Source organism: the organism of the source record quoted next, unplaced genomic scaffold (genome assembly GCF_019419815.1).
Source record: "Pyrus x bretschneideri cultivar Hongxiangsu unplaced genomic scaffold, Pyrus_bretschneideri_v1 Contig22, whole genome shotgun sequence".
NCBI lineage: Eukaryota > Viridiplantae > Streptophyta > Magnoliopsida > Rosales > Rosaceae > Pyrus > Pyrus x bretschneideri.
The window spans coordinates 5,531,142-5,546,522 of record NW_025999524.1 but is presented as its reverse complement, the minus strand read 5'-3'; the positions used below and the strand labels follow the sequence as shown (position 1 = coordinate 5,546,522).

Below are 15,381 nucleotides of genomic sequence, written 5' to 3'. Positions count from 1 at the left end.
AGCTAATCGATTTTGTCCAAACTTCTTATTTTCTTCTAAAATGCAAAGGATCTTCTTCGGTGAATTCCTCTTGTTCATGTTTTAGTCCCCTTTCTCACAATTTAAGATTCCAAGCTTGTTTAAGCATACTAAACAAGGGATTGTCATTCATATGTAAAAGATTTGCAACCATTAGGATGATATTGTTCCATTAGTTTATTTATTTTTTATTTATTTTTATTATCTTGTTTAATTTAAGCACTAAATGTGGTTTGTTATGCACATATCAGATGTGGATGTACTCTATTAACCCAAGGTCTTTAATGCGACCTCAAAACATTGAGGTGATGAATCTCTCGTCTTGTTAAGGTAATTTTTCATACAATCAATCATTTTAATGTCTTACTTAATTGCAATCGCACCACTCGGCTATAATCTTGTTTAATTGTTCCAAAGTTGAAAGTCACCAAAATGCAATTGGACTGAAGAATTTCAAGCGACGCGTCTCTCCTCTCTCTCTGTCTAGCAATGGCGGCCACGGTGACATCTCAGTCCTCTCTATCAAAACCCGCTCTCTCTTTCAAAACCCTGCAAACCCCTCGTCCTACCTCCATTGCCGTGCCCTCATCTTCCCTCTCACGTACCTCTCTAAAACACACACGCGCGCGCGCGCGCGCGCACTCTCTCGCTCTCTCTCTCTCTCTCTCATCCCAGCTATGTGAAATTGACACAAAGATGTGGTTTTTGTGTGCAGGACTGCGATTTGGTGTGAAATTGGGAAATGGGTTTGCCGCAAAAGCTTCAATGGCCGACTCCGAACAGAACTCGAAGCCCCCCGTTGCCGAAAAGAGGGTCAAGAATCCCATCATTGTCATAGACAATTATGATAGCTTTACCTACAATCTCTGCCAGGTTACCAATATAACTGATTTTCTCTTCGAATTTTCCTCCTTTCATGAACAATGATGAATTTAAATTTTCGATTTTTTTATGTACATAGAGTTAGTATTTCACATCTTTTTCCTTCCACTTTGATAGTTATTTTGCACAGAATGTTTGTTTTCTCTTTTCTGTATTCATGGAGGATTCCCTTTTCGAACAGAGGAGGTTTGAGCTTCTAGAGCCAAAAATTCAATATAACAGTTGCAAAAACCATCCATTGTGACTCTTTTAGCTTTGTGATTGCTGCACTAGAGAGAAGATATGAAAAGGAGACGCCTTGATTTTCAATTTTTAATAGAATGCAACGAGATTATGTATGATCATTCAAGGAATGCTCAACGAACATGCGTTTGATTTTGAATTCATGTGCTTTAAGCACTCTAGATTTTTTAAAAGCCCTCTTCCAGGGTCAGGTGGGACTGGGAATTCCCGAAGCAGTTCAACATAATTAGTCTATCTGTCCTTTTATTTATTGATGGTTGCAAATCAAGAAGACGTTGTACTAATACCTTTCTTTGATGCGAAGTATATGGGAGAGTTGGGATGTCTCTTTGAAGTCTATCGGAACGATGAACTAAGTGTTGATGAACTAAAAAGGTAAGTAGTTGTACTTTGCCTATTTAATCACTTTTTTTCTGATGCGTAAGCCCAATGTATTGGGTGGCGAAGCAATAATGATATAAAGATATATTCTCTGTGACTGCGAGGAATCTAACTTTACTAACTGTTGCTTCTTTCCATGATTACAGGAAAAATCCCAGAGGAGTGCTAATCTCTCCTGGGCCAGGTCAGTTCTGCACCTTTTGGTGATGTTTCATAGTTAGATGTTTCGGAAAGGAAACAATCACTCATTATTAGATCTTGACACTAGTATTTCCTTTTTTTTAGGCACCCCTCAAGATTCTGGAATATCATTGCAAACTGTGTTGGAGCTAGGGCCCATTGTACCCTTATTCGGTGTATGTATGGGTTTGCAGTGCATCGGGGAGGCTTTTGGAGGTAAGTCATCTTGCATATGATAAAGGCTTTTTAACAATCTTTATATTTCTGTTATGCATTTGACTACGTACTTTGATTATCTATGGTATCTTTTCATTGTACCCTTATTTATTGTGGGCTTTATCATAATCCACGTGGGTTTGTGGCGTTGCAGGGAAAATTGTTCGTTCTCCTTTTGGCGTCATGCATGGGAAGAGCTCTCCTGTATATTATAACGAGGAGGAAGATAGCTTGTTTTCAGGATTATCAAAGTATGAAATTTTCTGTCCTTTTGTGATGCCTATTTATGTCTTCCTAGTGTAAATTTTACCCTAACCGTCAGCAAATATTAACAATCCTATTTATTATTTAACCATTTCCAAACATTGCTCACATTTTACATTTCTTTTGTTTTTTACGTTATGAATGATTGCGGTACCTTGTTGTAAACTTCTATTTGTACCTTTGTTGATCGTTTGTTAACTATAGTTCCTTGTGGCTTTCGTGTAAGCAGGCTTTAATGTTGCATAAAATGCATTTCATTATTAGTCATTTCTTGAATGGCATTGTTGTGCAAGCTTAGTAGCAAATACTAAGTTGTATTTGAAATTCTTGATTATATATGTGAACATTAATCTAAAAATCCTACTACTTTGGCCATATATTATTTGAAAGTAACATGTAGGGGCTGGTGTTTGGTTGCGGTACCATATATTAGGTTGGATTGGTTGCTAAAAGGAAATGTTTGATTTAGTGTATGAGGTTTCTCCCGTTGTTTGTAATGTAATGAAATAATAAACTAGTATGAGAAGACCTTGCTTATCATTAAATTGACGAAGAATATCCTTCCGAACTCTCAACCATCCTGTGCATTAACTCAAGTAACAAGTAACAAGTAACTTTCCTTTTGTCTTTTCAGCCCTTTCACTGCTGGCAGATATCACAGTCTTGTAATCGATAAGGACAGTTTCCCAGGTGAAGAACTGGAAATTACAGCATGGACAGAGGATGGACTGATAATGGCTGCTCGTCACAAGAAATATAAGCATCTTCAAGTATGAAACAGTTTCCTTTTTCTTCTCTCTTTTCAAACTATTATGCATAGGTAGAATGTTGTGCTATTTAGATAATACAAATTATAAGTTGCCTTGTCTACAGAAAATGCACTTCAATGCACAAGTAGTGTACCATATAAAGAAGAGAGTCATAAGATTGGGAGGCAGTTGCCGTGGGCGTCATTTCTGATCCTTAGATTCCTTTATTAGGTTACTGACAATGTTTTGCGTTGAAAATTTGTAGCTTTATACGTAAATTTTGGCGCTTATTGAATTTGTAGCTTTATAGGTAAAATCGTTAATCATGTAACGTAAAATTTGATGTTCAGTTAGCTGGTACTCTTCGTTTCTTTTGACATGCATTGACACACGTTACATTCATGAAACAAAAAAAAAATTGCCATGATGGATTGCAGCTAGTTTGCCTCAAACAAATTAGTTTTAATGTGATTAGCTCTTAAATTGTTGAATCTGATTTCTATGCCTCCTTTCTAACCAAATGTATTTGAAATTTGCAGGGGGTTCAGTTTCATCCTGAAAGTATCATAACTTCTCAAGGCAAGACAATCGTGCGTAACTTTATTAAATCGATAGAGAAAAAAGAGTCTGAATCTGAGAATTAGAGGTTTGGTTGATCTGCAGATTCTGCACAATGTAATGTAGCATGGTGATAAGACCCACATGTATTATGAGTCAAGTTTGTTATCAATGCACTTTCTTTTACCTTGTGCACACTCTCTGTTAATCCTGACTGTTGATTTTACTTTCATTGTTAAATCTAACGGCTACAAAACTAGAGGGGCGTATATGAAGTGAGAAAAGGTGTGTGAAAAGCACTACCCTTAGAATTCTCAGTTTCTTGAACATGGTTCTTGCTCGTACATCTCGGTCTCCCTGTTGCTTGTGAGTTGCTTGTTTCCCAAGTCTTACATGGACCGAAAAATGATTCGAATGATCTTGTTTCTTAGTAGTTTCATATATTATCATTTATACAATTGCGTTTAGTATAATTTGCAAACCAAATAGGCACTAAGATGTGTTTAAGCCATTTAATTATCCATTTATTTTAAGATATGTAATGGCAAAGGCATTAGCCCTCTCGCGTGGGCAAAGACAAAGGCAAAAGCAAGCAGAATGGTCCGATCTGATGTCAAAGACATGCAATAAAGTCCACAAAACAGCAAAATCTGCTTCTTGTAATTGTCGAAAGTAATTAAAGTACAAGCACTTAGAGCCAACCTAATCATATTTATTACAAAACCAACCCTAGCACCATCGCAACTTACTTTTTCTTTCATCCAATACATTTTGGCTAGCGAAGGTGTTTGGAAGCCTGAGTAGTGTTCTCTGAAGCGCTAGTTAAGCTCGCCTACTATCGTTAAATAATCTGCATTGAGGCATTTTGACCTACCAAATCTAACAAAAACTATTAACTTGCATTATAAAATTGCAACTTTACTGGTTTTGGGTGAAAGATATAACTAAATATATATATATGGGGGAGTGGATCCGTGACCCTACTTTTTTTACACAAGTTTTTGTGTTGCCCACGTTGTAATGTATATCAACGATCCAAACCATCTTATCTTTTAAGTTTTCCCTCAAAAATGATGCCTACCAAAAAACCCTCAAATCTGAAATCATATGACCCTTTATCTTTTCAGGTCGTTGAAATACAGTTCGGTGCGGGTTCTACGAAAACTTATGTCAAAAGTTATGTAAAAAAAGTGGTATCACGGATCCGTCCTATATATGTGTATATTATATAATTAAACCAATGTTATAACGTTTGGTATAAGATTCTAATTCTATCGGCTATTGTATTAGGGTTAGTGAATAATGCTGCAGACAAGATGAGCTGTGTCAGATGGATATTACCATGCAGCAGATGTCAAAGCAATTCGCGACAGTATGCATCTAACCTTGTATTTGTTTTCAACTTATCAACCTTAATATATATTTAGTTTGGTAAACACATGCACAAACTCAGCCAAAGTGGTCGGTCGGTTCTGAATGTTTTCGTTTTTGTTACAGAATCTTGACCATTTTTATCAGTCTAACATATATTTTTCTGCAGATGTTAAAGCAGTGACTTGTTGTGAAGAAATAATGGTTAGTGTAACTTCGGTTCGGTTCATATTTTCTCGAAAGATATTTTAAATTTAAATTTCATGTTCCTGCTAATCCAATAATAAAACAAAACATTTCGAAGCTCAAGATGTGGAAAGATTTTGGAACAAAGACTTTAGAAGTCACGTTGGATTTTCGATGCTGGATTATTTTGAAACGCTAACAAGTAGATACCGTCCACCAAGTCTTAATTAGGCTAAAGCTGCCAAGGTGATGTGAAAAACAGGAAAAGGAAAACCCTAATGGCTCAATTTTTTATTTTTTTTTCTTTTGTTGGACGTCTGTCCTTTAAAGCAATGGACTTGCAATAATATTAATAATTTCCAAAATATTTATTTCGGTACGTTTTGTTTGCGATGGTGATCAACAATATCTATAACGTATCAATACTTGCTGTTTTGTTAAAAATAAAAAAAAAATAAAAAAAAGGACGTCCATTTTATAGCTGGACTATTTAATTATATACTTGTAACAGTTTGTTTGGCGATTGTAATCATTCACTCTCATAAGCATGCCATAAAGTTTTTAACGTTTTTCATCTTCCCTTCCGTTAAAGACCATCAGAAATCAAGTGGGTAAGAGGAGTTGAGATTCTCTCTGGATTTCACTGTCTGAAGCTTAGGAATCAAGAAATTCGAACCGTTTAAAAGAGAGATTCGAACATTTGTTTTCTGTAAGATGGGCCAGTAAAACAGATTAATAGAGACCACATAATTCAATTTGAGTGACCTGAAATTTTTTATGCTTGGGCTCCGGACAGTGATACAACAAAGCTCCAAAAACCATAGTTTTCATGTCAGCTAGGGTTAGTTACCGCTTACCCAATGAGCCTCATACCAAACCATATTTTGACAGCTCATTTCTTATCTCCAGTGATCCAAAGAATTTCCAGGAAAACTATTCCAGAGAAATTCATATTATTTTTCCCTTCAGGAAAAAAAATGAAAAAACAAAATTCAAAAGTGGTTTATGAATGCTGGGAACACGTGGAGTCGAATAAGATCAAATCATCAGAGATTCTGGTTTCTTGTAAATGGACTTACACGTAGAGTCGGATGAGACAAAAACATAAGAGATTCTATGTTTTCTAGTAAATTGAACTACAAACGACGAGGTCGGACACTTCCACCAGTTTTCTCTAGAAATTCAGTGTTTTTTTTTTTTTCAATTTCTACAGGGTCATCAAGTGTAGCAGGTTTTGTTTCCTCATTTTACTTGGTTTTACTTTTACCTCTCCACCTTCCAAGTCACGGACCCAACTTTGAAGCCTTCAAGAATCTAACCATCTGCATTCACAGTTCAATGTGAAGGGTAAAATCCAACATACTGAACCCATTTTTCCAGCTCTTGTCACATCCAACTGACCTTGGATTCCAATTCACCATTGACAAACTATCAGCCCAACGTTTACTGCGCAGGCAGCTCTTGACTTTATAAGATAAAAGGCAACGACCATTGACCCGAACTGTTGGCCATTCTGAAAGTTCAAAATAAATTAAATTTTAAAAAATAATAATAACGTAAATCCTACAAAACAACGCTCCAGTGCAGTGGACCGCATGACTAAATTTTGACAGCCACAATCTAGCCGTACAAACTCTGGTGCATCACATACACCGGTTTTTTCGGTTTACCGTAGAAAAAAAAAATAATGATGCCAGTGCACACAACAGATAGAAAATCCATGCCTACTACATATCATAGAAACTTATATATGCTCAAATATTTATTGAAACCATGAGGGCTTTCAAAAGTACAGAGAAAATCTCAATTTGTAAAGCCAAAAGGAAAGCATGAATGATAGCCAGGGACGGAAGCATTCTAAAGTTGTATGAACTATACACATACCCCCCAAAACACCATGTAAAACTCTATCCACCCTCAATAAATCTATGCTTCTCCACTCACTATACAACGAAAAAATTAACCCAGCGCGCTATATCAACCAAATGCCAATGGAGTGACTGTAGTGCTCGTTCGAATCACAATATCCATACATTACTTGCAGCCCTCTCAAACAGAAGTTGCCTCATCTGCCTGGTTTACTCTGCTCCGGTGGTGATGCTTTCCACGGTGGCGCCTCCCTTTCCCGAATGTGACAGGGTCAAACACACGCAGTCTTTCAGCTTCCTGGGGATTGATCACACACTCTGAAGGAGGGGACTTGTAACGGATTCTGTCATAGCAGTAGGAGTATGTCATGTGCTTCTTCCTGAAACTCTCCATCTTCATTCTTTGGAGGCGGGTAACGCCAGTAGGGACCGATTCTGAACTTCGGGTGTTTTCGCATTTCTTTGATAATTGTTCAATTGGATCGACTGCACAGCCGTGTAGAACAAGGTCAGAGAACTCGGCCAAATAGGGAGCATACTTGTAATTCACTCGGTATTTGCCCCCGTTGGTAGCCCAATCAGATCCATCCCATATCGTGGCATACAATGACATTGGCTTAGCGGGGAAGTCACCACCCATTGATTCTGTTTTCTTGAACTCTCTAATGGGAACATTGTCAACATAAAAGCTGCAAGTAATTGACATTGGAAACAAATACGCGATCAAAATCTAAATCACAGAACTCATAAAATATGAGGTGAAAACAATAAAAGGCGAGAAATCGCTATGAACAAAATTTTCCCTTGAATAACAAAAAATTCTATTTTCATTTATTCCCTAAAACGAAAACTTGCACCAAGGATGGTAGTTGTATTAGTCTGTCAAACCAAACTCTGGTTTATCTGTCCCTTAAACTTATTAAGTATCTACCATTCAAACCAAAATTCCCATCCTTCTCTTTTTTACTTTTCTCAGAAACCCAACAGCTGGTTTTGAAGAAACAAAAGGCGGTATTAAAAGGACGAAAACAGCAAGTGATCTACTGTGTTTTCCTAGAAGGAGAAACCCTGCCTCTGCATTTGCCATACACAGAGGCATCACATCAAACCCCAAAAAACAGTAAACTCCAGACTTCAAAGAACATAACATTATTGGTGATAATATGGAAAAATATGCTCACAAAAAGTTGATATGCTAACTGATAGATTTAGCATATTAATCCAAATATAGAGTGGCGAGTTTTGATTGATGCTCACATGATCTGAGAGTCAGTCCAGAGAATGCTGTACTGATGGTAATCGTCGGATGGATCAAACCATAGATTGTATCTCTCTTCCCTGCCGGTGTTGGTGCTTCCGTTGCCGTAAATGTTGGTCTGAACCCTCCATTCTTTGCCCCGTATGTTCCCCAAGAACTCAAAATCAATTTCATCATGGTACTTCGGAAACATGTCGCCGTTCGACATCTGTTAACATTAAACTGATTAGAACCTATATTCCCCTATTCATTTAACAGCTCAGTGATAAAATAAAAAGGAAAACACAAGCAAACATCAGTGTGGAATATTTATTCATCCGAAATCTTAAACATAAACAAAAAAGAAAGAAAATACTCATCTGGGTGTGAACTTCAGGTAACAAAATGGACATTTTAAATGTAAAAAGTTAGCCTATCTGGGTTATCTCACAAGGTTGAGAAAACAAGTTTTTAACTGGGATATTGATAGAATTAGATCCATAACATTTTCCGGGCTCCACACCATCAAATTTACAACAAACAAATGTTGGGATTAATCAGCTAACCATAAAGATTGAATCTTTACAGAACTGTAAAATTTTGAAGTAAAAATTCGGGTCATATTATTTAGTTCATTGATAAAAACATACAACCTAAGATACAATCATACAACAAATAAAGAGGGAAACAAAATTAAAAAACCTTAATCAGATAGAAAAACAGGATTAACTCACATAAAACGCCACAACAACTCCAGCAGTATAATCAGCAGGCAGCTTAATGGAAGCACTGAAAAACCCATGCTGGTAGAGGTCCTGAGAAACAAATCCAGACCCTGCAAACAGACAGAGTCACCAAAAACCAAACAAAGACAACAACTTTAAGGTCAGATAACTCATGAAACATCGCCACCTCAAAAACCCAGAAAACAAAAATTCAAAATCCTTTCACATGATTCTCGAAGCAGCAAGCCAAAAGGGAAGCAGATTACAGACCTGTCCGTTCGTCTAGCGAGAGATGGACGGATTTCCCATCTCTAAGAATCATCAAATTGTCTTCACCAAAAAGCTTGGTGTACCCTTCATCAAAGGGTATGACTGGTAACTTTCCGGAGGGTGCAGAAGCAACAACTCCAAGAACAAGCACTTGACAGGCACACAGAAACAATTCCAGATGAAAAAACCCCATCTTTTTCTCCTAAAAATAAATGGTTCTTCTTTCTTTCTTTGTTCTGAGTTTTTTATTTGTTTTCAGAATTCAGAGTCGTATAAATAAGAAGGGGAAGAACGAGAAGAGAGAGAAAGAAATGTAGAAATGTAGAGAGAGAGAGAGAGAGGTGTAGAATATCTCTATCTTTCGAGAGCAATGGGGAGAGAGACAGACAGAGAGAGAGAGAGAGAGCCAAAAGGCTAACGGGGGAGAGAAGAAAGACAACACCAAGGGAAGTCTTTTTATTGCCGAGTGTCAGTGGAAGCTGTTGAGCTGTGTTCCGTCCATATGCACATTGCTCCACGCCTTTCTTTTTCGTTTCTTTTTTTTTCTTTCACCAAATATTTTATTTTATTTATATTTATAGAGTAATTTTTCTCAAAAAAATATATTTAGAAAGAAATTATGTACGTCATTCTTTCCAAAATTGTTTAATGCAATTATCTTCTTATCGACATTGAACTGTCAACGCGTATAATTAAGGGCCACTAAAATATCCTTAATGAAGGGGAGTTTCTTTTCGAAGTTGTTAATCAAGATACGCGATCATGAAAAAACTAGTTACGATTAAGTATTTGACTTAATTAGATATTATTTTTATCATTTATTTTAGTCAAATTTGAGTCGTTCTGAATCCAATTCGAAACATATATTCTTTTATCAATCGGTTTTATTATCAGTCATACATTACATAAACGACACGCGTATAAATAGTCACTTGATAAACCATATTAGTAATATGATGATTTATCAAATTACATGGAATATATCATAAAAATTTATAAACAAAGTATGGATGTTGTATGTTGCAGGGGTTGGTGAATTATAAATGAGACTATAATTACGTGTTTACTGGTTTGGACCGTTTTATAAAGAAAGGATGTAATGCTCATAAATACCAAGTACTCAGCTGTACGAACGATGCAATTGCATTTCATCCATTTTCCACTTTGCTACTTTCCTCACTAATTGAGATGAACTTTCTATTACATGGGACTCACCTGTATTAGGAAGTTTGTAAGCAATATGATCAATAATATATGTTTGGACTAAACTCATGACTTGTCATCGTGCGTTATAGTAAAACATGTGAAGCATGTGGTTTATTATTGCATTGACAAGACAGCAAACTCATTTGGGACGCATTTTGTTGTTCAATTCAATAAGAATTGCCTCCTACCTTTTCATTAAGAATGTCTAAGAACTCGTTGGTGGATTGTTGAAAATGAGTTCTTTATTCTTTCTCGTCCTCACATTTTTTTTCTGTCGTCTATAGTACTATGTCATGATATAAATAATTATAACTTTCAGACTTTCAGTTATAAAACATCTTAACATGATTTTAAAATATCGTTACAGTTTAGATATACGCTAAAATCAACGATAACACATATTAACTAATTCTTAATATAACGGTATTACTCCCCCATAATTAGAGCCCAACATACACGCTGCTCTTCTATGTTCCATTATTCCTCATACAATGATTTCGTACACTTTATCCCTCATTCAAGACTTTGAAATAAAATAGTCATAGCTTGAATATTAATCTTTCAAGAAGTCCACATTCTTAAAAGAGGTATAAAGTGCTCAAATAATTGCATTAAAAGAAAATAAAGAATAAAAGTAGAGGACAGTAGCGGGGATAAGAATAGCACTATCAAGTTGCTAAGAAAATTTTCAATGCCAAAACACCAATTCGTATATTTACAAAAAAAAAAAAATTAATCACTTGTATTATAAAACTTAGTATATTAAACCGTATTTGCAGCACATTGTAGAACATATCCAAGCACACAAGTGGGAAAGCATGAATCATTACGGGTAAAAAAATTATTATTAAGACTTTTGGGGCAAAAAGAAGTTTACCTTTAAACTCTTTTATCCTTTTTAAAAACAAAAGGTTTATTTAAATAATAGAAAAGGAAAAGCAGCTGGGTGCATTCTCAATCAGGCAACCGCCCAAGGCGCCGTCTCTTTTGACACTTAATAGTGCATCTAGCTTTCCTAAACTACCCTCATATTACACCACATATTTACGGATTTGGCACAACAAGGGGATTGTGATGGCAATCTGGTAAATAATTTCAAGCGTGTGGGCAATACAATCTGCGGCCAGCGTCTAATTTCGGCGCTTAGAGGAATTGACACGTGGCTTTTGAAATTGGTTTTTCCATCTTTAGTAAATTCCATTTAGGCAAAACGGTGCCGCACAGCTGACGTGACACGCTGTCCCACTCACACCTCAAATCCCAAGTAGCCGTTGAAGGGCCCCACCGTAATTCATGGGCCTCCTAAAAGGTACCCGCTCCTAACGCCGTTAATCACGGGACAATCCCATCAAAGGGAATTAAGCACAGTCCCCTGAGCGGTGACCCCCTCTCTTAACGTCCGTGTCCGTTGAAAACGGCGTCGCCTCCCCCTGATTAGGCCCCACATTTCACGCGGAACGGGTAAGAGCATTATATTAGTCACTAATCTTGGTTAATTAACTTAATTAATAGATCAGATTATCGGGAACCGGGGACTGCCTAGTGGAGCAGCTGAATGGACTCCATCTCGGCGCCAACGGTTAAATAGGCGCAAGTTAGATGGTGCTAACATACGCCGTTAGCGAATCTTGCATGGCAATATACCACGTGGCGCCATGGCATTTGCCCACGGGTTTTCGATGCATGGTGAATGACGTGTGGTATCTAGCATATTATGAGATTGAGATCATCCCGACGTTGCATTGAGGATGATGCATTGATGCTGCCTGTGGTACTGGTGGATTCCATGCACATGAGGTTTGCAGGATCTACACCCGTCCACTAGCCAAGATCATTAGACAAGATCAGTAGATGGACGGCTGATGTTTATCTTGGAGTTGTGAAATATTGTTTTGCTAATTAATATTTGGGTTTTTTGTGGATTTCTTGGGACTTGATGACAATTTTATTCGTATAAATGTTAAGAAGATTTTCTTAAAGTGAGATTCTTCATGAATTCTCTGTCATTTCACAGTTTAAAGTCAATTTTTATGCCGTTATAAAATATTGTACCAAAAACATTGCACAAAAAACATGAGATGGCAGAAAATCCTACTTTTAAGAGAGTCTCATTAGCATTTGTCTTTTATCTAACAGTTAGGATTGCTTATTTGAGAATGTGGGACATAGAGCCCAATACGTATTAAGGCTGTTTTTGGTACAGAAAAATAACAAATTATAAAGTTATATGTATTTTTTTTTGTAACAAAAAGGTTTAGGGGAGGGGAGACTACCCCTCCCAAGATCAGGGCTTTAAAGTTTTTTTGAGGACTTACGGAGAAGATCTTAGTCTTTTTTCTAGCTTTTACAGGTCTCCCACCAAGAGGAATTGCCAGCAGTGAGATTCAAATCTAAACTTTGATCTTGCGAAGAAAACGATCCTTACTAACTCAATCAATCTTTATTGAGATTATAAAGTTATATATATTTGACTCAAAAGTGATGGGAGAGTCAAAATGTTACAGAGAGTTGTTGTCAAATTATGACTTTGCATAAATGTAAGTTCTCAACTTTTTTGTGTGCATTCCAGAGGGATTTTGTTATTCTTATTGAATACTTAATTTGTTGGATAAAATTTCTTAGTTCCAGTCGCTTGCATCCACAGAAACACAAAGTAAAGGAGTAAATTAATAAAAACACAAATAATGCAACAAAAAAATTGATAAATAATACCGACCAAAACAAATACACCTAAAATAATAGTTTCTTAAGCTCCTGGGGGCATGTTTGCCTGCCGTTTAAGAAATCGAGCTTTTTCCTTCGTTTCTTCCATCTCACACTTTCATATTTAAGATTTTAATTTGGGAGTGGGGTCCACTCCATGGCTCTCAAGCACGTGTCACGAGGTCCAGGAAAACCGCGACTTTTATTCGCGTAGAGATGTACATTATCCTTTGCCACGCAAGCCGTCGAGGAGGAGGATGATGACCTGACCTTCTCTGTGCTTCTTGCTTCTGGCTTCTGGCTTCTGGTGGGTCGTGGGTGGTAGACCTGGTGGTGGCCTTCTTTGTTCTTTCTTCCCGCGCCGATTTTAGGGTTTATCCTTTTCCTCATGTAGCAAAACCTACCATGTACTATACATATTCTCTATCACATTTCAAAGCACGCCCACAGGAAAATGACTTATCCAATTCTTTCATCTGTAAACCTTACTGTAATATGCTGATGAAGAAGAAGAAATGAAGAAGATAAGAACAGAGATAGCTCGGAGGAAAGAGAGAGAGAGAGAGAGAGAGAGAGAGAGAGATTACAATGATTAATCTTCAAGAATTTCATTACACTTTCTGTTAGAGATACTTACATACTTATACTCTTTTTCATTACTAAAGCTTATCTCTTAAGCTACCTTATAACTACCTCATCTAACAACCTTTCTTATCTAATGACAAATAGCATCTTATTAACCATTGGATCACTATCCTCAACATCATCTTCATGAATTCTCATGTAGTAAACCCTACCACCTTGTACTATAATATATACTTTGTCTTTACAATTATTTATGTGAATAATATTTTTTTTATAGATATTATCATCTTAATTCACATGATAATATGAAATCTTTAACAAAATATAATATCAGATTCAGATTATTTATAACTATGATTTGTGATGAAATATGTATCAATGTTTCAATTGAAGGTATTATTTTTGACGTGTTCTAGATGATGAAACAATTGGGATAATTAGTAGTGTTTTCCTTTGCTCCATCATTCTTTGTCTTACAATACTTAATGTTCTTGCAAATGATGTAAACGCCTCCATTAGGACTTACGAAAAACAAACAAATTAACAAGAGATAATACAGTCGAGCTATAGTGAAGAGACTGACTGGTACGTACTTAGCTGAAAATATACCGTAAAATTATTGTCTTAATTGTAAAAATAACATACTAACCAACTCTTATGTTAGTGTTACTTGTTCTTGGTGTTGGTTTAATTGTTTAGTAGTCACAACTCATTAATCAATGATTTTTCCCTTTTAAGAAAAAAATGGGGATAATTGGTGACAAACCATAATTATATACACTCCTTCCAGGCCCTGAAGAGGCTAACTGGGACTTGCACCCTACCCATGACCACGATCAAGAAGATTCACAGTTTACAAACCATGTTACAAAATGCCCTAAGTTTGTGCTGAGACATTTTTATGTTCCATGGTTTCCAACTTTCCATCCATTTGTTGATAGTTTTTTTTTAATTAAAACTTCCACTAATTTTCTAATTTGTTAATTTAGCATGTCATGTACGCTTCCAAAATGATGGAAAATCTCAATTATTATTCAACAAGTTGATTTTGGATCGACAATACTATTGGCAAAAACAAGTAGCTACATGATTCATATTATTAGTTGAAGTTCACATGAAATATAAGTTAATCATAGTGATTCATATTATTAGTTGAAGTTCACATGAAATATATCTTAATCATAGTGATTCATATTATTAGTTGAAGTTCACATTAAACATATATTAGTCATAACGTCACTTGGCTATAATTAACCAGAATAATTGCGTTTGCTCTCTTAAGCGTCTTGCCTCAAGTTGCAATATTATAAAACGAGTCGTAGATAAGACCAGAGAATTCTTGGTAAATAATGCATTGATCACCAACAAAAATATATGGTTCCCTTAATATATTAATACAGTACTATATATAAGCTTCTCTGTCATAGGACCATTTTAGTCAGTTAACGTTGTTTATATAAAACCCTAACCAACTGCAGGCAACTGATTACATGTGTTTGTCTGCATGCATGTGTAATTTGTCTAACTAAAAAAACTTCTGTACGTATAATATTCTGTAATATATGCACGTAACATGTTAAATACATATGATCTTCAAGTAAATTTAATTTTTATACAGTACCAACAAAAAAAAAAAAAAACATTTTGGAGTTAAAGTTCTCTTAAAAATATACCAGACAGATAGATATAAGTTCCGACTTAAACAATAGAATATAGATATAACAGAAAAAATAATTGAT

General features: G+C 36.0%; 2 protein-coding genes across 2 annotated transcripts; one reads left to right on the top strand and one right to left on the bottom strand.

The window, feature by feature from the left end:
- Positions 1-284: 284 nt before the first annotated feature.
- LOC103943110 (anthranilate synthase beta subunit 1, chloroplastic) lies at positions 285-3,677 on the top strand. The gene is made up of 9 exons (XM_009353310.3): positions 285-348; positions 436-619; positions 734-891; positions 1,448-1,518; positions 1,671-1,708; positions 1,810-1,920; positions 2,075-2,171; positions 2,819-2,954; positions 3,473-3,677. Exons 2-9 carry the CDS (start codon positions 508-510, stop codon positions 3,575-3,577), a joined length of 828 nt encoding a protein of 275 aa, XP_009351585.1. The 5' UTR covers positions 285-348; positions 436-507; the 3' UTR covers positions 3,578-3,677.
- A 3,081-nt stretch (positions 3,678-6,758) lies between these two features.
- Positions 6,759-9,341, bottom strand: LOC103943109 (probable xyloglucan endotransglucosylase/hydrolase protein 28). Its single transcript, XM_009353309.3, has 4 exons — positions 9,149-9,341; positions 8,888-8,988; positions 8,174-8,382; positions 6,759-7,605 (listed from the first exon to the last, which is right to left on the bottom strand). The coding sequence occupies exons 1-4, from the start codon at positions 9,339-9,341 to the stop codon at positions 7,098-7,100; spliced, it is 1,011 nt and encodes a 336-aa protein (XP_009351584.2). The 3' UTR covers positions 6,759-7,097.
- Positions 9,342-15,381: the final 6,040 nt, after the last annotated feature.

Coding starts and splice junctions, on each gene's coding strand:
- LOC103943110 (XM_009353310.3), top strand. CDS start 508: ATGGCGGCCACGGTGACATCTCAGTCCTCTCTATCAAAACCCGCTCTC. Junction 620..733: donor GCCCTCATCTTCCCTCTCAC/GTACCTCTCTAA, acceptor TTTTGTGTGCAG/GACTGCGATTTGGTGTGAAA. Junction 892..1,447: donor TTACCTACAATCTCTGCCAG/GTTACCAATATA, acceptor TTTGATGCGAAG/TATATGGGAGAGTTGGGATG.
- LOC103943109 (XM_009353309.3), bottom strand. CDS start 9,341: ATGGGGTTTTTTCATCTGGAATTGTTTCTGTGTGCCTGTCAAGTGCTT. Junction 8,989..9,148: donor CTCGCTAGACGAACGGACAG/GTCTGTAATCTG, acceptor GTCTGTTTGCAG/GGTCTGGATTTGTTTCTCAG. Junction 8,383..8,887: donor GAGTTGTTGTGGCGTTTTAT/GTGAGTTAATCC, acceptor TAATGTTAACAG/ATGTCGAACGGCGACATGTT.